Source organism: Polypterus senegalus, chromosome 1 (assembly GCF_016835505.1).
Source record: "Polypterus senegalus isolate Bchr_013 chromosome 1, ASM1683550v1, whole genome shotgun sequence".
Taxonomy (NCBI): Eukaryota; Metazoa; Chordata; class Cladistia; order Polypteriformes; family Polypteridae; genus Polypterus; species Polypterus senegalus.
In genome coordinates, this window is record NC_053154.1 from 48938962 (window position 1) to 48960938 (window position 21977).

Sequence of the window (21977 nt, forward strand, 5' to 3'; positions counted from 1 at the left end):
GTATAATGCATGTTTTCTTCAGCGCTTTTTGGAGTTCCTAGAATTTCAGCCTTCTACCTACACGGGAAGTTGGAGAATTAGTGATGAGTCAGTGAGTGAGTCAGTGAGGGCTTTGTCTTTTATTAGTATAGATTTCTCTAGTAACAATTTGAGACTAATTTATCTCCAGAGATCTTTGGAAAATGGTCGATTAATTGGACAAATCCTCAATTTTTTTTTTTTTTAAACATAAAAATAAATTGTAGAATAGAAGGGTATAAGAGTTAATCACACAGATCTCAGTAGTTGATCGAGAATTTTTTTTTCCTTGTTAAGACCCATAATCCTCACACCACAAAAGTGATGCATGCAGGTGGAATGACCTCTCAATGTGATCACATTTTGGGCATTTATGCAGATATAGAGGTGTACCATCTTTAACATATTTTATGATTGTACATGCTGTTGTATATAGTAAGTGAAACATTTCAAACTAAACATTTATTAGTAGTTATATGAGTTAAGAGAGTAAACATGAATGGTGAGAGCATAAATTGCACCTATGTTCATATGGTGGCTACTGGCATCATCATACAGTCAAATGAATACCTACTGTTGTTAAACCGAAGCTGAAGTGTATGCCTTTGAGAGAACTTGCCGCCTTTTCTACACTTGCTTATTTGCAGTGTGTCCTTTTTGTACCATGCATAATACAATATTTTAAAGTATTCTTTAAGTTGTTAGGTAATAGGCATTTTGCTGGTAGAGGTGTGTTTGTTCAACTGCGTCTTTATAATTATTTTGTTTATTTGCCAAACTCAAAGAAAAAATGTTTCTGCCTAATGAAAGAAGTTCAGGACACGCCAACAGGATGTTTATTGATGTTTTGTTTACTTGAAAATTGGCAGCATTAAAAATGTAAATGAACGAACTAGAATATGGAAGAAAGCAATACATCATCCCCTGATTCTGAACAAAACAAACGGGGCAATGAATGTGTAAATGCCTTTAGTTACAAGTGTAACAGAGCAGCTTACAACAACATTATTATGAATGTGAAGAAAGGACTAATATTTTAGAAAAACAGATGCATATCAATGAACTTATAACTCCAATTATAAACAACCCTGTTTAAACTAAAATAGGAAACAAAGAAATTGGAGACTAGAGAGAAATAATATTTTAAGGAAGACTATGCTGTAAATCTGTACATCTGTATCCACTGTATATGTACCAGTAACCCCACTGTGCCTGGAGCCGTGACCTCAAACAATGGACCAAGCCAGTCATATGATGCTAATTTGCAGCTTGGCTAATGTCGGCCCCACGATTGGAGCTCTGTTATCTTTTTATTTCTAGTTTGTTTGCATTTTTTCTGTGATATTGATTCTGTCAGCGTCTTTTGTTGTTTGATGCATGGTGGATCAGTGGTTAGCACTGCTGCCTCACATTTCAGGTCATATATTTGTCTACAATAGGTGTTCCAGCATAGTTGGCAAACTTTTCCCTAGCCCTAAGGGGTACTTAAAAGACCATTGGACCATTATAATGCACTCAAAGCTAGTTCATTTCTTTCTTCCCCATTGACTTCAAAGCATTTTCCAGAGTCCAGCAAAATTCCTTAACATTTCCATGATTTCACAAAGTTTACCCAGGTTCGCTCATTATTGTTGTTAAACACTGTGCGTCTGTCCAGCGACCTGTTGATTATAAGTGAGCAGGTAAACTTCCTTGTGTGGAGCTGCATATATACTGGCATCTCAGTTGTTTTCCTTCACTGAAATGATGCTGCAAGTACTGTTCCAGGAGTGGTTCTTACTTTTGAGACTCCCTCCATGGCTGTCCCATATCGCCACAGCAATATGCCTCATCCTTTGCCTGCATAGTTTTACCCCCAGCTCTGCTTCACACAGCTTGTCTGGGGGTCCAAGGCAACTCGATCTGCCACATTTTCCCAGCTCCATGATTTCGAAGCTCCACCAGCGTCTTCTGAATCCCTTACCCCCCACCCCTGCTGTACTAATGCTACAACCAAAACTAAAGATCCCAGATCTTCGCTTTGGCACTCTCCAGCAACTCCTCTGAAGAGCTAAATAAGTTTGTTATAGGGCTTCACAGTACTCTGTCCCACAGTAGGCTAATCCTGCTGCTGACATCAGTGTGTAGTGCCTGCACAGAGTCGCAAAATATATGCTTGTGGTAAGCCAAATTCAGAGGCCATAAATAATGCAAATAAAGAGACAGCTGTTTGGCTTATCACAGACATTTAAAAAAAAAAAAATGTAAAAGGAATAGATTTTTTTACCTGTTTTAGCACCCCTATTCAGATTAACCCAGTAGCAGTACAAAGTTTTAGCGGCATTTTGAGTGCCGGGATGTTTGAAGGGCTGCCTGGTGGCCTACAGCTGCTCCAAGAGCAAGCCGTGAAGCTCCAATTTGCAGACACCAAGGCACGCATCTGAGTCTGTTTTTCAAGTGCGCTCATGGTTTCTGATGGCCAAGTGTGGAAGGATAGAAAGCTCAGTTTTAAATAGCCAGCAGAAAGGGAATTCACACATGTGGCAAAGTATAGAAGTGAAAGTGGGAGAAAGTAAAATAGTACTTAACAAAGGCTGAACATGGAGTCCACAAGTTGCCAAAACAGACGGGTACACGTGTGCGAGAGAGCAGGAATATTTAAATAGGGTGGAATGTACCTGAGCAGATGATGATGAATGGTGCGCATCCTGACGAGTGATTATTGGAAGTCCGTTGAAAACGCAAAGGCGGATTGGATAGTCAAAAGGGCTTCCAATATAAAACCAGGGTGCGAACGCCAGATTGCATCTATTGACCAGGTCTTCAGGCTTTAATGTAGATCTGTGCTACTTATTTAACTGAGTAGTGGAGATACATACAGTTCTTTGTGTATATAGTAGGTGCTTTGTTTATTCATTTTGTTTATTGATTTTTGTTTTGAAAACCTAGCTGCATGCCATGGTGTGCTTTTGTGTCAAATTATACTGTACATCTGACCTGATGTACAGTATATCCTAAGCTAACCTAACTTCAAGTAATCTAACCTAACATTAGCATAATACATCACATATGTTAATGGTACTTGAAATACAGTAATAATACATTAATAACATACTGTAGCATGACCGCTTACAACAGCGTTTTGAGCTTCTTGTATCTCTGTGGAAGCTCTGTCATTAAAGTGTGATGTCATTAGCTGGGATGTTGTTCAAGTCATGTCTTTATCTGTATTGTGCAAAATAATAAAAAGTGAACAAGAACTATGTTTTGCACATGCCTTCTAAGATTTTTTTTTTATATTATTATTATTTCACTTTTTTATTACTTTATTCTATACAGTACTGTGGTAAAGCATATTAAGGGGTCAATGGTTGTGTGTGTATTAAGATTGAAAATATTCCAATATACATTAGTTTTTTTTTTGTTTTTTTTTTAACAAATTAGATTCAACCATAACCTAATTTATTTGGAATTCAAAACATCCACGTATCCAAAGGGTGACCCTACAAAGACCTAAGGCAGAAGGTGGCATGGCTCTACCTAACTTTAAATTTTATTTCTGGGCAGCAAATATACAAGCAATAAAAACACGGACATCAACACAAATAGAGGAACAGATACAGGCTTGGTCCACAATAGAAATAAAATCCTGCAGTACTTCTTTATACTCCTTGCTTTGCACCCCAATAAGTACAAGTTTTCGCCAATATACTAACAACCGAATTGTGCTAAACTCAATATGGAACCAATGTAGGAAGTACTTCAAGATGGAGAAGCTTTTATCTATGGTACCTCTGCAACATAACCACCTTTTTCCACCCTCTGAAACGTATATAGTTTTTAATGCCTGGAAAACTTTCGGGATTAAATCACTTAAGAGATCTGTACATAGACAACGTCTTTGGATTGTACGAAAAATTACACTAAAAATGTAACTTTCCGGCAATGCATTTCTTTCACTACCTTCAAATTAGAAACTTTGTTAAACAAAACCTGCACAATTTTTTCTCACCTACTACCTACCTCTGTGCCGGAAAAAATATTGATCAGTCTTGATGACTCAGACAGCATTTCTGAAATATATAAAACCATTTAACAGTTCCTCCCTTTCAAAGATCCAAGAGTACAGTGGGAAAAGGATCTCTCACTCAACATATCAGAAAAGGAGTGGAAGATAGCAATGCAGAGAATTTACTCAAGCTCCATATGTGCAAAGCATAGAATTATTCTACTCAATTATATATCAAGTACATATCTCTCGTTTACAATTCTCCAAAATTTTTCCAGGGCAAGATCCAACCTGCGAATGCTGCAATCAAGTTCCGGCCTCACTGCGCTAAATTAACATAATTTTAGACCAAAATCTTTAAATGCCTTTCAGACAGCATTGGTGTCACAGTCCCTAACCCACTACCAGCTGTGTTTGGTGTACCAAGCTGAGCAACCCTTGGGTGTTGGTAGGGAAATTGTCTTATACATTCACATGCAGACGTGATCGGTTCAGCTGGTTTCCTCATTGGAACTTTGTGTGTTATCGTGAACTCACCTGCTCACCACCCATGCAGTATAAAGATCCTGGGAAAGAACAAGAAAGAAATAAGAGACTCGAGCTAAGATTGAGTATAGTCAGCTGCTCCATCTTTGCTGCATTTTTTTCATCTCCAGTTTTACAGATATACCTCGGTGCTGTGTCATATGGTTAAGTAACAATGGCAGCTTCCTGTGGTGCTCAACTGCAATAAAATTATTTATTGGAACTTCTACAAATATAAGTAGACAAATTTCTGCCAGTGTCTCTCTTGTACTGTTTTTTTTTTTTTTTCTACCACCATCAGTCGCAGGGATCTAGTGTGAAATGTTCAACTGTTTCATTTAGCACACTGTCTTGAAATATCTGTCTCCATGGGTTCAACTATGTAACAAAGTTTTTAATAGAGTTAAATGAGGTGGTCAGCTTGTCATATTATGTGTATTTAGGATTGGTTGAATTATAATATCATGTATTTAATTGCTTTATTCCACAAGATTTGGTTAGTATAAATATGGTGCATTTTGTCACTAGCCAACCTTTTATTATTTGCTATTCATATGAATTTAAGATCTCTGTTAAAATCAATGTAAATAAGTGTTTTCTCTTATGCATAAATTCTGTTACATACTTGGCTAAATTACATCACTCTTTGCTAATTGCTTAAAAGGTTACAAACAAAAAGATCCCTTTAAACATACTTTTCATCACATTGCAAAAATGTTTAAATAGGTTGCTAATTGTCATCTCCACCCTCTCTGATTCTAGCTGGGATAATTAAAATTGTCAGAATGACTATCCTCCCCAATCTGCTGTCTTTTTCAGAATATCCCTGCATTTGGTAGACCGAAAAAAGGTGGCAGCATTATAAACTCTTCATTTTCTATTCTTTAATAAGTTGCAAATCCGTGTCAGTGAGACATTAGCAGAGGTCGAATATCATACACACATACACATACATATGTATGAGTGGAGTCTTTCTAAGGTGTTAGAAGTGTTTGGTTAGCAATGAAAAAGTCAGTCGTTATGCTTTGTGTTAGTCAGTGCTAATCTCCTTATGTTTATCGGCCAAGTATTGGCTTTAATTATGGATGTCACTAGTTATCTAATTTTTTTAGAGATCTTTATATAATTTTTTTTCTCTTCATAAATAGCTTTTCTCATCTTCCACCATCTATTCCTGAAGCAATACTGGGTAGTTTTAGACCCTGTCCACACTTACCCGGATATTTTTTTAAAATGTAGCTTTTTTATGTGTTTTGGCCTTTCATCCACATAAACTGTATTTTAGGTCCCTGAAAACAAACCTTTTGAAAAATTCTGGTATCCGGTGGTGTTGTATCATCTTTGATTGACATCAATGTGTGATCCATAATCAGTTTTGTTTATATGAGGCAATTTTATGCAATTGCAGTTGTAGCTAAAGTAGAGCGTGCGTTAATGTTGAGAGCAGGACTTTTTACATCTTACATTGAAACATACAATTAGTTCATCACTATATGGAGCAACAGAGGCAAAAGAATGTGATATGGAGGTCACTGCTACATTGAACACTCTGACACTGACCTCTAGTTGGTGAGAAGACTTTGAGAATAAAGGTGGTTATTGCTAAAAAGAACTTTTATTTGTCAGGGGCACCGCTGTTGTCTTTGAGTTGTAGCAGGGCCACACGGGGTTTTATTTGTGTGTACGTACTGTATGTCCTGTGGAGTGATTGTTTAAATGTGAATAACAACACTGGTCATGCCAATTCCTGTTTTTGTTAATTGGGGTCTGTGCCTTTTAAAAAGGCTTACACTGATGCAGAAGGGCTTGTAGGATTTGTAGTTTGTGGTTTGTGTGCACTATGCCAATTAAAACCAAAAGCGAAGGATGTGACGGGACTTTTTGATTGTACCATTTTCCGATCAACTCCATTGTTGGCAGCGCCTAAACCTTTTATTATATGGGCATTCGTAGCAGAGAAGGAAGGTGCTAGGATGGGTTCTTTTTCCTCCTAATCTAGTCCACCGATGGTGTTTGAGAAGAGATTCACATCCTAAGACTATATTTATGGACTCTGATGATAGGACTATATTCACTGTCCAAGTTCAGGGAAACAGTTTATTAAAAGGAAATATTCCGCCACGTCCTTCCATTCTTTAACAATTGTTTACATTTCCTGAACCAGTTCTATCACCTATAGTAAAGACTTTTTCCAGGACTATAAATACCGTTGTGTGGGGGTTTCTTCGTGGTGTTTTTGTCATTATTTAATTTTACTGTCTTTGTAAGTATAGTTATTATAATAAGTATATGGGCATTTTCCTGGTGTGGTGTTAATATTGAGGTGACAGGGAAGAAATACTATAGGACTTAGGTGTTTGCCTGATTGTATCTGTCAGTCAGAGGCTAGGGAAGGTTGCCGGTTCAAATCCCGTAAATGCCTAAAGGGACTCGGCTCTGTTGGGCCCTTGAGCAAGGCCCTTAACCTGCAATCGCTGAGCGCTTTGAGAAGTGAGAAAAGCGCTATACAAATGCAAATAATTATTATCAAAGAATTAATCATTTTAAAAGCGTAGCATCTTCTTTTCTACACAAATCTGGTGGCAACCTCCTTGCTTGCTAGAAGTTGAAGGCAGTGCCATATAGTATTGTCTAAAAAGTTGCTCGCACACTCTACTATTTAGCAGATGAGGAGAGATTATGCAAGACTGCAAATGCCTTTGGGTTGTCAAGACGCAAGGTTTCTAAAATAGTAATGCAAGTGTGTGAAGCAACTATAGTCCAATTGGGTCCTGTCTATACACAATTACCTGTAACTGAGTCCAAAGTAGAGGAACTTGTAGCAGGGTTTCACTGGGACTTGTGTAGAAATATGGCAGCCATCCACAAATTCCAAGTATTATTTGAACAGAAAGTTGAGTTTTTCTCGTAGCCTATAAGCCTCCTATGATTACATTTATTGATTCATCTATTGATTTCATAGTGAAATGGCCAAGTAGTGTTCATGAAACCCATATTTTCGCAAATTTAATTCTGAATACACATTTGAAAAAAGGGCGTTGAACATTAATCTAAGTGACATTCCCTTTATCTATGCATGTTTTGTGCTCTTGACAGTGTATTTTTGCCTTTTTTATTTGGATGAAGATTTTTTTAAATGATACAGAGGAAAACTAAAAAAAAAATACCCAGGTATGTGTAGATGAGGCCTTAATGAAGTTCAAGGTAGTATTTCAAGATTTTACCATTGAATTTCAAGGAATTTATATTTATGTGGTGTTAGAATATAAATGGAAAGTAAGCTTTCTGCTAGAATTTTAGGTACATAATTGAATTCATCTAACCACAAAGCTAATTCTTCCATCTGGCAGACTTTGAACATAATTCAGCTAAAAACTGTTCTTCCTAAATGTGTATCTCATTTGAGATTCTCTGAAATGTGTCCAGGAGAGGATCCAAATTATAGTCTATTATCCAGTGCCTCCCTCACTGGGTAAAGTTTTGGGAATGCCGTTCCCTTTGCATACATCTTTGATTGCCTTGGATGTAAAATCGCAACCGTCAAGTTTTTTTTTTCTTTGTTTCTTTCTTTAGAATTTGGTATGACTGAACGAATGCATTTTAAAATAAGCATGCATTTCACAGCTGCAATCTATTTAAATATATGCTGTTTGATTAACCATGCTAGAGTGAGCTCTCTTGTTTTATGCAACACTTTTAGGAATACAGTGTCTATTACTGGATCCTTTTGTATGATTTTTGTTTTTAATTAATCTGTATGTTTTTTCTTTTAACGAAAATAATTGATATTTTTTGTCTTGATTTCATATTTTAGGAATTTGCAGCACTTACAAAGGAGCTTAATATTTGCAGAGAGCAACTACTGGAACGGGAAGAAGAGATATCCGAATTAAAGGCAGAAAGAAATAACACAAGGGTAAATGCAGTACATTTGAATCAAAATTGCATGCACTTTCAAGACAGCTTATGATTATTTTTATTGCTGTTTTGTTATATGAAATAATAAAAGACAAAACATAGTATTGGCTTCCTTTTTGTATATCTGAATTTAAGGCATGTTGAAATCTTGAACTAGTGATTATTGATATGTAGAATTTCTACTTGTTTAAAAAAAAACCTTGCTTAGCGGGTAAACAATGTTTTTGTCATGCAGAAAATCTTATATATGAGATTGTTTTTATGTTCTTGCAAATAATTTTTTTACAGTTCTAGTTTACTTTACACAGTGTGTAACAAGCGCTTGTTACCTGTTTACCTGCTATGTATTTAAATGATGTGTGCCTTTTATTTAAAGTTATGTTGCTGTTTGCAGCTGCTTTTAGAACACTTGGAGTGCCTTGTCTCACGTCATGAGCGATCCCTCAGAATGACAGTGGTAAAAAGGCAAGCACAGTCTCCGGCAGGAGTATCTAGTGAAGTGGAGGTTCTCAAAGCACTAAAGTCTTTATTTGAGCATCACAAAGCTTTAGATGAAAAGGTATTGTCTTTTTGTATCTGATCTTTGTGGATGGTTAAGCATTGCTTTTAAATATGTTTTAGGATGAAGAAGAAATGTAATTAACAATTTGGATTCTTTTTTGGTCTTGTTTGACTATGGTATGCTGTTTTAGAAAGTTCCAGCAAATTATCTGTTATAGCAAATGCATATTGTGCCATGTTAAAATTCTGCTGCAAAACATAATTTGACCTTTCTGCTAGTGTGATAATGAATTTGTATTTGTTTTATGTGTGGCCCATCTTTTGTGTGCAAAAATAAATGCAATCCAACTTGTTAAGTACATGATCCTGCAATGTAATGCATATGTTAATGGTGCATTTAATTTTGGCACGGTTTTATTGTCATAAATTAATAAAAAAAAAAAAGCCAACCAAATGAGAGATTGCTTTTCACTGTGGCACACAGTTTACAATGTAATACAAAAGCATTTTAATTCATGTCCATAGAATGTTTGTCATAACCAAAAGTAAAACAAACCTTTTGCATTTCACTCTGAATGTATTGTATTTCTTTTCAAGCCATCCCGTTAATCATACCTAAACTGAAAGTAACCAAATGACTAATCAGCATCAAAAGTTGAGACAAGGTTTGTCCACAGTTTGGGCTAGAGGTGTTCTAAACAAGTGTGTTCTTCCAGCACTAAAGATGGAGAATGGGGAGTTGATAACGCAGTGGATACACAGTCTTATTGAACAGGTGGAACTTGACGATATCAATGACAGTTGTATTCTCTTCCATGTTGACTCGTTGCCAGAAATGGCTGGTGTAAGAGGTGCAGGAACAAGGGAGAAATTCCCACCTGCGTCAGTAACAACCTTAGAATGTTTTCAAGACTTGCAGCATACAATTATGCATGTCATTAACTAGGATGTCCATACACCCGTGTTCCCCTAAATATGGTTTGTGAATACTTACATATGGGGTTGATAGTACTGGCTGTTGGTAAACTCCTTGACATATTAATCAGCACTATCAGAAGAATGGTACATCATGATATAAGGCAAACATAACATGTTTCATCAACATAAGAGTTTCTTCAGCGAGACCTAAAACACACTTTTCACTGTTTCAGTTAATGTGCTTGCCACCAGAACACAAATGTTTAGAAATGTAATTTCTTGTCCTTGTTACTTAGGTTCTTAATATGTTACTGCATACTGATTGTGTGTTGCCATGAGAGAAAAGGCTGCCGAGAAAAGTTCAGATTGCATATCTGCCCTTTAGCTCTAAATGTTTTGAATTTAAACCCCCATTACCACAACAACAACATTTATTTATATAGCACATTTTCATACAAAAAGTAGCTCAAAGTGCTACAAAGAAAAATAAAATAAGTCAACATTAATTAACATAGAATAAGAGTAAAGTCCAATGGCCAGGGTGGACAGAAAAAACAAAAAAAAAAACTCCAGACGGCTGAAGAAAAAAATAAAATCTGTAGGGATTCCAGACCAAGAGACCATCCAGTCCCCTCTGGGCATTCTACCTAACATAAATGAAACAGTCCTCTTTGGATTTAGGGTTCTCACGGAAGGACTTGATGATGATGGTCACGTAGACTTCTGGCTTTTAGTCCATCAATGTTGGAGCATCATGATGCTTTGAGTAGGTGGTGGTGGCGCAGGCCCCACCACAAAGAAACCGGAAAAAGAAACAGAAGAGAGTAGGGGTCAGTACGAATTTTAGAGCCACCATGAATAGTTATTATGATGAATTGAACATACAGAGTATCAGGATTAAGTTAAAGTGAAGTTATGAGAAGGTCATGTTAAAGTAATGTGTTTTCTGCAGTGTTTTAAAGTGCTCTACTGTATTAGCCTGCCGAATTCCTATAGGCAGGCTATTCCAGATTTTAGGTGCATAAGAGCAGAAGGCCGCCTCACCACTTCTTTTAAGTTTTGTTCTTGGAATTCTAAGGAGACATCCATTTGAGGATCTGAGGTTACGATTTGGAATATATACCCACCTTTCATGCTTTTCAATAAATGGTTCCTGCAGTCACCATGCACAGATGTCGTCATTGTGTTTACAATTGGTTGCATATAAAATAGTCCAAATGAATAAGCAAAGGAAACAAGCACATATCCTTTACTTCTTCCTGTGTAACAGTTTTCTATGAACATATTTAAAATCATAAAATTAGGAATGTTGTTTGTGCACTATCTTGTATTAAGAGAAGACTGTCAAAAATGTATAAAATGGAAATTAACACTGGTAAGTCATTATTTTATTTTTCTCTAACACAGGTTAGGGAAAGACTAAGAGTTGCACTAGAACGATGTAGTGCCTTGGAAGAACAGCTGACTGCATCTCATAAAGAGGTGAGTAATAAAGCTCGCATCAGTATCTCCTGCATCTCATATGGTGCGACTTATCCTGATCACTGATATAATGGCAACATCCTGAGGTGTGTTAGTTCAGACATATTATAAATAGATCATGGTGGTAGGGCTTTATTAAATTTTAATACAGAGCAGGTATACCCATTCATTGTCTTAACTGGATAGCATTGAAAGTTCTGTTTTGCTTTGATATTCCATCTCTGAAAACTTCAATCAATTGTTTACATTCTCCCTTGAAGGGATTTTAACAGCACTCTTAAGCATTTTTTTTTTTTTTTTTAAACCATGAATGAAAGCATAACTCTTGGTCCTCAAATTCTGGAACTGTATAGAAAGACTGCAGCTGAATCCCAAGCATTATAAAAGTGGAACAGTTTTGATGAGAATGGGTCATTCAGCCTAACAAAGCTCATCAAATTGCATTTTGAAAGTCCTGTTTTCTACCACATTACTTGGTAATTTGTTTAATTTTTCTATGGTTCTATGTGAAGAAAAATATTTCTAATATCTGTGCAGAATCTATCTTTAAATTTGTCGGTGTCTCCAATTTCTTGTTGTAGACCTTAATATAAAATCACTGAGAACCACCTTAGTAATTCCTTTCATAATTTTAAAAACTCAAATCATATCTTAATTTGGAGACCAAAAGTACACACTCTTACTCCTGATGAAGTCCCTCTAATGCACTAAACATACTTAGCATAATTTCGCTTAACTTGTACTCTACACATCATACTATGTAACCTACCTTACTATAAGCCGCCTTTATTGGTTCTGTACGCAGTCTTGATATATAGACAGTGACAAATCAACTGTCCTTCTTATGAGTTGCATATTCAAGTTCAAGTTCCTGTACATTATCTTACATTTACTTAAATGTAATTGGACAAAGCTTCCCTCCCGTAATGTTTACGTTGATTCTTGATTATTTGCCATTCTACCTACTTGTTTGGTATCATCTCCAAACTTAGCCAGCTTGTTGGTAATATTCTAGAACAGGTCAATGAATAATAAATGTATTAAAAGGAGCAACAGCCCCAGCTCTGATTCATAAAGATCATTACTTTTTATCACCTAATTTTAAAAAAGCTCCTCTCGCCCTAACCCAGTGTTTAAACCAATATTGTATCCGTCTACACATTGCACCTTGAATTTCCACTTTTAGTTTTATGGCTTATCTAGTGTGGTACCTTAACAAAAAACATCTAAAAATCCAGAAAATAAATATACTATGCACCTTTATTGTCATATATGTTTGTTGCTTCCTCATAGAATTCCAGCATATCCGTGAAACACAATCTCCCTCATCGAAGTCAATGCTGGTGGTGTACCAATATGTGACTCTTCATCTCTTCCTTATTGTTTCCATCAATTTACCACAGTGTTCATTTAGCTTATAATATGAATATAACATTTGTGATCTTCTGTTACTTGAGAATTCATGCAGTGCAGTTATTTATTTTTCCAAAAATTATTTGAACTTCCATATTCTTCCATAAAAATATTTCATGGAAACCCTTATAATCCTCATTAACCTTAAAGATCACCTTGAAGAATGTAAATCATTCTTGGAAATGTTTTTGAGGACTAAGCGCTAGTTAATGCTTTCATGTCTAAGGTAGTCTTCCGTTCTAAAGACTCAGATAAAACATCATTTCTAGCATCCTGTTAATTGCTTTCATAAACTTCCTATAGTTGTAACTTGCTTGCTGTTTCCCATTTTTAAAATGTATACCACATATTATTTCTACCAAGATGTGTGAAAGACCAGGACCATAGCTAAACCTTTAGCTCCTTTTAATATTTGTAACTTCTGAACCTGCAGCCAAGATAACCTGGACAAATTTGAACACTGCTGTAGACTGGGTTGATAAATCATCCTCAAAAAGTTCCTTTTGAAGCTACCCACATTTAGTGTGCTGGGTGTGTTGTATGTATTTTAGTGTTACTTAAATTGTAGGTACTGGTTACTATATTTATAGTCAATTATACATGCAACTTAAAGTGTAGTAATTCTGTCATTTTAAAAATTGCAGCTAGCAATTTTAAAAGAGCAAAATAACCTGAAGAAACTGGTTATCAACGATGGAACAATGGAAATGAATCACAACACAGGAAGCTTACCAAGCACAAATGGAAATGTAAGGTTTAAAACTGTTTGATTTAGCATTTGGTTTTCATTTTGGATTTTTGTTTGAAGCAATACAGATTTTGTGCCCTCTTTAAATTTATGAATAAAATATCCAATTAGCAAATTATAAGCCATTCAAATAGTTTTTAAATGAAAATGTTAATTGCAGAACAGAAAAATTACTCCAAACAAAACTGTGCATCTTGTAGCTTATAATCATTCTTAAAGGAAATGTACAATCGTTAGGTTTGCAAAGTATTTAAACAGTTGCTCTAAAAATATATAAATGAAATCTGCAGAAATCTATAGAAGTACATATTGACTTAAATGAGCTGGTAGCTCAAAGTTGAGTTATAAATGTGTAAGCAGCACAAGAGGAAAAACAGTTGTAAAATACTATTAGAATGCAGGGCAATATTTATAATGCCACTCAGTTTCGTTTTAATTCTCCAGGGGGTCCAGAGTGTATCCCATAACTGAGCCTGACCTTTTAATTAGTTTGTTGATTTGGTGGACCTCTCTTGAAGTAATGTTACTGGCCTAGCACACCACTGTGTAGAAAATCTCATTGACCATTAGAGTTGTAGAAGATGTTAAGGATGTCATTACCTACAGTAAAGGAATGCAGCTTCATAAGAAAAGTCTCCATTCCTCATTGATTTGGAGCACCTCTGGATCCACTCCCTGAATAGTGATTGGACATAGGAAATCTTTGGTGCGGCTTAACTTCAATTTTTGCAGAATATCTATAGGTTGTAATCTGTCAGTTGTTCCTTGGAAAAGGCCCATTTGTAATATTTTGATATTCACTTTTTTCAGTTTTGCTAACCTAAACTTTTAAACCTCTGGTAGTTTTACTGCTTGCATTTCCACCATTTCAGGTCATTCATTGTATTTCAACTGATTAAATTTGAAGAAAAACTGGTAAAACTGATGTGTTGTAAAATTTTTGACCAGTAGTGTAAGTGCAACTAGTGTGTAGTTATCAGATGAAGAGGCACCTGCCTTCTTTGGAGCTGGAATCAGTGCAGGATGTTTTACACAGCAGCAACAGTTTCAGGAGCCTTAGGGGGGTAGACTGAATAGGTGACAGAGGATAACACAGAAGTGGTCAACACATGCCTTATAAACCAGAGGATCGTCTCCTTCTGGTCTTATGGATTTTCCTGTGTGTAGCTTCCTCAGTTGTCATCAGTTTTGATCAGTCTGTACTGATTGTTAGAGGTGGACTCTTCACTGACCATTTCAGTTGAAGTGGTATGTCTTTGCCAATTTTCGCTCATATATACAAAAGAGCTATGCCTTAGATTAATCATTATTGGTTTCATATGAGTCAGTATTAGAGTGCATTGTTATGAATTGCGGCTACATAGATAGTAGGTTGAACTTAAGTTCCCCATGACTGTGGAAATTAATGAAAGGATAAATAGATGAATTAGTAACATTTGTAATTTTACGTTTATGGAAAATAAGTTTATTCAGTTTATTTAAATGTTTTCTCCGCTGTTGTCGAAAATTTTCATTTCACTTTAGAGATCCTCTGATGAATCACTCAAGCATGAAGAAGATCTTGCAAAAGTACTGGAGCTTCAAGAGGTCATTGAAAGGCTGAATAAAGAACTTTGTCAAATGAAGGAGAGATTAGCAACTCTGTCAAGCAAAGTAGTAGAGCTAGAAGAGGATCTTGATACAGCTCGTAAGGATCTCATTAAGTCTGAGGAAGTTAACACCAAGTTTCAGAGAGAACTTCGAGAGGTAAGAACACAACTTATACAAACGAGAACACAAGTGTTCAGTCTAAAACTTTTTGTTGCAGTGATCAAAATGATCTATAGTATTTTGTGTGTCGTCTTAATAATGTACGGTTCATATAAAGATATTTCTTTATTGCCATTGAAGTGTTTTTTAAAATTTAACCTATATATCTGTTTCTTAGTTGAAGCATATATTATCTTGCAAAAATGATGTAGTTCAAAGGAATTACTCAGTTCAATGTTTATTTGTAGCTTATTAATGTGACTTGTTAAATAGGCAATGGCACAAAAAGAAGATATGGAGGAGAGAATAACAACTCTTGAAAAACGCTACCTCGCTGCACAACGTGAAGCCACCTCAGTACATGATCTCAACGATAAACTTGAAAATGAAATTGCTAACAAAGAGGCATTGTACAGACAGGTAATTTTTCTTTTTAATACTTTTATCTGAAGTGGTGTTGGTTTCTTTTAATTGGCCTGTTTTAGTTTGCAGAAAAGTTTCCCCCCTTTATTTCATTGGGTTCAAAATGTGTGGTTTTTTTTTAATATAACTCTTTTAGTTTCAAAAACAAATTACAAACAAATTTTTTATTTTTATTTTTTTTAAGGCCGTTACAGATCACTGATTTCATGTCATTTAATTGCCAGTTTTGATTTTCTTTTTTTTTTTTTTTTCTATTTATCCCTATAACCTTTTATACTAATCTCCTGCATAACTAGACAAATAACAGGTGTTAACCATTTGTTTTTTTATTAACAAAATTAAATTCTGCCTGCTGCTTGTTCATAAAATGCCATAAAATACAAAATTAAAAACAATTTCCTTAATATACATACTTTAACTAATGAAATATGTACAAAAGTATTTATTAATAATATATGTGCCATAAAAGAAAATAAAATGCTTCTCATAATTATAAGCTGACATTGTTTAGTTTTTTTTTTTTTAAATGTAATTTACCTATCTGAAACAAAGCTTTGTTAAAATCCATACTTTTTACCATTTCTTTAACAACAAATGTATATGTATTCTCACACAGTTAATTGATATTTTGGCCATTAAACGCTGCTTAAATTTAAATATAAGTAAAATTCCATTACAATGAACTCCCAGGGACCTAAAAATATTTCTTTGTAACAAACCTTTTGTTGTGATGAGATTCTATATTTGTTACTATAGTGCTTTCTTTAACTTGTATCCAGGCGTTTGCAATCATTTCAATAGTTTTGTGTTAATTTTAATCTCGTTCTGTCTACAAGTTATGCTGACGAGAATTTTTCTCAGCATTTCCTTGCGATAATACACTTTTAGGGTGTGAATGATGCCCAAATCTAATGACTGAAGCACTGCCATACAATTGGGTGGGGGAATTCAATGCAAACATTATCTAAATGTAGAATCACGTTGTGGGCAGCACAGTTATAAACCTTTGGCGGAGAGACTCGGCATATCTGTGAGCCTGCTTTTGCCCTGTACAGACATAGAGATTGCAGTTTGGGACGCTCTTCGGCTTGCTGTCTAGTTGGGGGAGGTCCGAAGAGAGTTTAGAAACCACACATTTTCTTGAATGAGTGCTGCATTAATAGGAATGTTTCTTGAACAAGCATCACCGAACCACATAAAAACTGCATTTTCTACGTCACATATGTTTGCAACCCGAGATTTTTCAACTTTTTTTGCTCTGTCTTTCAAGAAAGTTGAAAGTGTCGATGCCGAAATTCTGAATTCACTGGCAACATCTTTTTTTTTTTTTTCTTTTCGGCACAATCAAGAGCTGCAAAAAATATATATTTTTTTTCTAATATGAACTGTTATCATTTTTTCATGTCTACTATTTCTATAGAAGGGTGACAATGAGTTAAATTCCAATGGATGTTTTTCAAATGTTGATGAGCAATAAGCAAAAGGTATCACTGAAAACCACAGGAAACAAAAGGCAAAAAAAAACCAAAATAGTACGAGGAATGTTCGAAGAAAGGAAAAATAATTAGTGTTTCAGTTTGGGCATCATTGTGCACAACTGAGCTGTGGCCACAGAACTAACTGCTCTGTGGATAATTCATTCAGGCATTTCAAGGTCTTTCGTTGTAATCTAATAAAAGTATCTGTTGAATGTGCTTCGTAGTAACAAGATTTCTATAGGCTCGTGTCATATGGGGAAGCTGTCGGGACCATAAAAATACTTTGTTGTAATGAAAATTTTGAAGATATTTGCTGTAATGGAATTTTACCTGTATATGTGTACTTGTATGTTTTAATCATTTAAAATCATTAATTGGACTACAGCTTTTTGTTAAGATACATTTACCATACTTATACAACTGTTTTTTTTTCTTCAGTGTGTCAACTACACATTCATAATTCTTGAGGTGTAATTCTAAAATATGGATTATGTACTAATTGTTTATTACCAAACCTTATGCTGTATGACACACAGCAACAAACAGTAAACACAGTACAAATATTTAAACAAAGCCTCTTGTTTACATTTTTCCAATTAAAATTGTAAGCTTCTCCATTTTAAACAAGCACACTGTCCAAACTGAAGCAGTGTTGGTTTTAATTTAAAGGACAAATTAAAGGTCTGAATTCCTGGACGTAGCTTTTTTTGCCGTTTTGTCTAGTTGCACAGGATGACTTCTCCGATTTACTTTTTTTTTTTTTTTTTAATATACAGTCTGTTACTCCACTTTCTTTAACATAAAGGATAATATACCAGTCACTTCTCGTTCGCTGATGAAACAAGCTTCCACTCACTGCTCTTTGTTTACACTTAAGGAAATTTGCTGCAAAAGAAAAACATTTTACAAATAAAGAGCCTGCAAGCATGTTTAACTACCTGCAACTACTTGCATAATCGAGCACTCCAACTAAATTACCATGACTCTTTGAAAATCAGGAGCTGTAAATATTTTTTGTGACTGGCCTTTTTACTGATCACTGATGGAGTCTTCTATTAGTGAAACTCATTCGATTTTGATTGGGGGGCCTATCAATCAGAGCATCCTTGCCTTAAATTTCCAACATATTAAATAATTTTAAAGGCAACTGAGCAATTCAAAGAAAATAGTGCTAGAATTCGTTTGTCTTGGTCACTTGTTGATATTTGCTCAATTCTGTACCCGTCTAATTAGCTGTGTGTTAAAATATATAATTTGTTTTTGTGGTTATTTTAGACATTTCCCCTCACATTGGCTCAATTAAGACCTGTGAATTAACCTTATAGTACATGTTTTTTATTTATTAATCTATACTAGAGAAACTGATAGCTAATAATTATAGTACATGTTTTTAGTTATTAGTCTATACTAGAGATGTCACAATACCAGAACTTTAGCATTTGATGCCACTACCAGTAACATTTTATGATACTCAATACCTATTTGATACCATGGAAAAAAAACATCCTACTGCTTTTTATTAAGGACCCATAACATCAAAGCCCTTTTCTAGTGTTTTAGCACTAGACCAGAACTGTCCTAAACCCAATGAAAATATACTTGCTATTATTTTCAATGACGCAATTCCCATCTAAGCATTTTAGCAGTGAACGGTTCTGAAAACCCATGAATGCAGCAGTTTTCATGCTTTTTTGGGCAAATTCTTGTTTAATTAAAATCAATGCTAATACCCCTAAATACTGCTAAAGGAAAGCAAAAGAGTTTTTGGAAGCGTTTTTTTTACAGGAAGTCCATGCCCTTTCTGGGATGAAGCGGCCACATGAAAGTAGAAAAAAAAAAAATGCTGGTGTCGTTGATGTGTGCTTCAGCCATCCAGTGACAACTATTGATGGAGAGGTCAAGTGTGTACGTTCCTTCCAGTCAAGTGAGAAGAATTCAACACTAAACAAAAAAAAAAATGCATTTTGTTTTAATCATGTTAAAGTTTAGTACAGATGTTTTAATATAGGCAGAGAGGTAGCACAGAACAGGCATTCTTTCATTACATTACTAACTATATAGGGTATGCATGTTTTGCCAGTGCATTTCTGTATATCCCAAGTAGCAAAAGCATTAAAGCAAGTGTATAATAAATACCAAGTAAATTATCAGTTTTATGCACACTGATACCTAAATGAAACCCTGTCAAAGCAAGTGTTCTTCAAAATTTAAGCAACAGCTTATTTATTTTTTTTTTCCTTCTAGAGTGAAGAGAAAAGTCGACAGTTGCAAGAAAGGCTAGAATTAGCTGAGCAAAAACTACAACAGACCCTAAGGAAAGCAGAAACTCTACCAGAAGTAGAAGCTGAACTTGCACAGAGAGTAGCAGCACTTACAAAGGTAAGCCATTTGTCCATATGGCCATTCTAAAGAGTTAAAGCCAAAATTGTTAACATTAATAGAATTTAATATGTTTTGCCAGCACTTTGTACCTTAACTTTGATACAGACTTGGTTCTTTATGTATAACAGAATTTTGGCCCAGGATCATTTTATTAAAAAAAACAAAAGCAATGTGGAATAGCCTTGCTTATCATTTTTCAAAATTGTTGATTACTGTTTGAGAAGCTTAACACTAGAATTACCAGAGCCTACGAAAAAACTCGTAATTCCGTCCCACCTTAAACTGCTTCTTAAATCCCTTCACACCTCTCCGCCAGCGCCCTTTGTCTTCTAAATGTGCTGATAAAGAGAAGCCGGCTATTCCATCCCCCCACCAATTTAGAACGTGCACGAACTTCTCTCAGCTCATGCCTTGATTGAGTATCTGGGAGTGAAGTGGAGTTTTAGAGTGAAATAATAGATCGTTGTTTGGAACACACGCATTTCATGTCTGTTCCGTTTCTACAGTAATCTGTGTCAACACATTGTTAAAACAGAAACTTTTTTATATTCTAGTAGTAGATGACAAAATGTAGGCATAAACTATATAATGTATGAAGCCTGAAGTCCAAATAGCAAAGAAACATTTTCACAAGAATAACACAATTGCACTTTTATTCAAACATATAACTGCAGAAAGAAAAAGCCGCCTTAACATGCGACATTGACATCACTTTACTATAACTGACTCTGTGGTTCAATAGATACAGCCCCCGCTTGGGAATCAAGGGGTCACGGGTTCGATCCTGCGCCCCTCCGTTTTGAGAAGTAAACTGTTCTTACTCTTACTGTTTTAGAATAAAAACATACTTTTGATTTCAGTCTGTAACAGCCGGTGCAATTTATGATCTTTGTAAAGGTTAGCTTTTTTTTTTTTATTCACTTTTCACTCTCTCAGTCGCGTTCAGAATCAATCCATACAACCCCATCTGACACGGCTGTTTTCACTAAAGACAGCTATAGCTCTGCAGTGTACCACGATGCATACTAACGCACAATCACCATACCCAGGTTCTGACACACAAACGCTGGCGAGGCTGCCTTCTTCGTATCTCACCGTAACTTGGTTTCTTTTTATTCAGTTTTATTGAGTGTTCCTGCCAGTCCCGCATGTTGCTGTATGCTTTTTCTTTTGCACCCATGACATGCAGAAGAAAGAATGGTAAAGACCAACCGGCGCTATATGCAATCATCAGACACTCCCCATCTGCCCGTGTCGTTCAAACACAGGAACATATATTGGTGTAAAAGTATAACAAAAGTGCACTTTTATTCAAGTGCACTTTTTCCATCGCCTTTTCCTCGCCAGCGTTTGTGTGTCAGAACCGGGGTATGGTGATTGTGCGTTAGTATGCATCGTGGTACACTGCAGAGCTATAGCGCGTCTTTAGTGAAAACAGCCGTGTCAGATGGGGTTGTATGGATTGATTCTGAACGCGACTGAGAGAGTGAAAAGTGAATAAAAAAAAAAAAGCTAACCTTTACAAAGATCATAAATTGCACCGGCTGTTACAGACTGAAATCAAAAGTATGTTTTATTCTAAAACAGTAAGAGTAAGAACAGTTTACTTCTCAAACGGAGGGGCAGGATCGAACCCGTGACCCTTGATTCAAGCGGGGCTGTATCTATTGAACCACAGAGTCAGTTATAGTAAAGTGATGTCAATGTCGCATGTTAAGGCGGCTTTTTCTTTCTGCAGTTATATGTTTGAATAAAAGTGCAATTGTGTTATTCTTGTGAAAATGTTTCTTTGCTATTTGGACTTCAGGCTTCATACATTATATAGTTTATGCCTACATTTTGTCATCTACTACTAGAATATAAAAAAGTTTCTGTTTTAACAATGTGTTGACACAGATTACTGTAGAAACGGAACAGACATGAAATGCGTGTGTTCCAAACAACGATCTATTATTTCACTCTAAAACTCCACTTCACTCCCAGATACTCAATCAAGGCATGAGCTGAGAGAAGTTCGTGCACGTTCTAAATTGGTGGGGGGATGGAATAGCCGGCTTCTCTTTATCAGCACATTTAGAAGACAAAGGGCGCTGGCGGAGAGGTGTGAAGGGATTTAAGAAGCAGTTTAAGGTGGGACGGAATTACGAGTTTTTTCGTAGGCTCTGGTAATTCTAGTGTTAAAGCACAATTTGAGAATGTAGTATTTTTAGTAGTATATCAATTAGAGAAACACTGCCTAATCGCATATAGGCTAATTATATACTTTATAGAAAGTCCCTTTACTGCTAAAGATCTGTTTTTCATTTGGACTGTGGATAATTTACTTTTGCTCTCTTTATTGTAGCAAAAATTATTTTTCACTGAGCTTGAATTTAACAAAGTGATGCTCCTGGGATCATTGGATGTTTCTGGTCTTTCATCATCATCATCATCT

At 35.6% G+C, this 21977-nt stretch overlaps 1 protein-coding gene across 19 annotated transcripts in view; it reads left to right on the forward strand.

Annotated features, from left to right (window-relative positions):
* LOC120526032 (liprin-alpha-1-like) overlaps nucleotides 1-21977 on the forward strand; it is a 175019-nt gene that overhangs the window by 60936 nt on the left and 92106 nt on the right. For all 19 annotated transcript variants that reach the window (XM_039748928.1, XM_039748942.1, XM_039748962.1 and 16 more), the window contains exons 3-9: nucleotides 8346-8447; nucleotides 8844-9008; nucleotides 11276-11350; nucleotides 13408-13512; nucleotides 15036-15257; nucleotides 15534-15680; nucleotides 19406-19540. In XM_039748928.1, the coding sequence (XP_039604862.1) occupies nucleotides 8346-8447; nucleotides 8844-9008; nucleotides 11276-11350; nucleotides 13408-13512; nucleotides 15036-15257; nucleotides 15534-15680; nucleotides 19406-19540 (951 nt within the window). The remainder of the gene's footprint in view (nucleotides 1-8345; nucleotides 8448-8843; nucleotides 9009-11275; nucleotides 11351-13407; nucleotides 13513-15035; nucleotides 15258-15533; nucleotides 15681-19405; nucleotides 19541-21977) is intronic.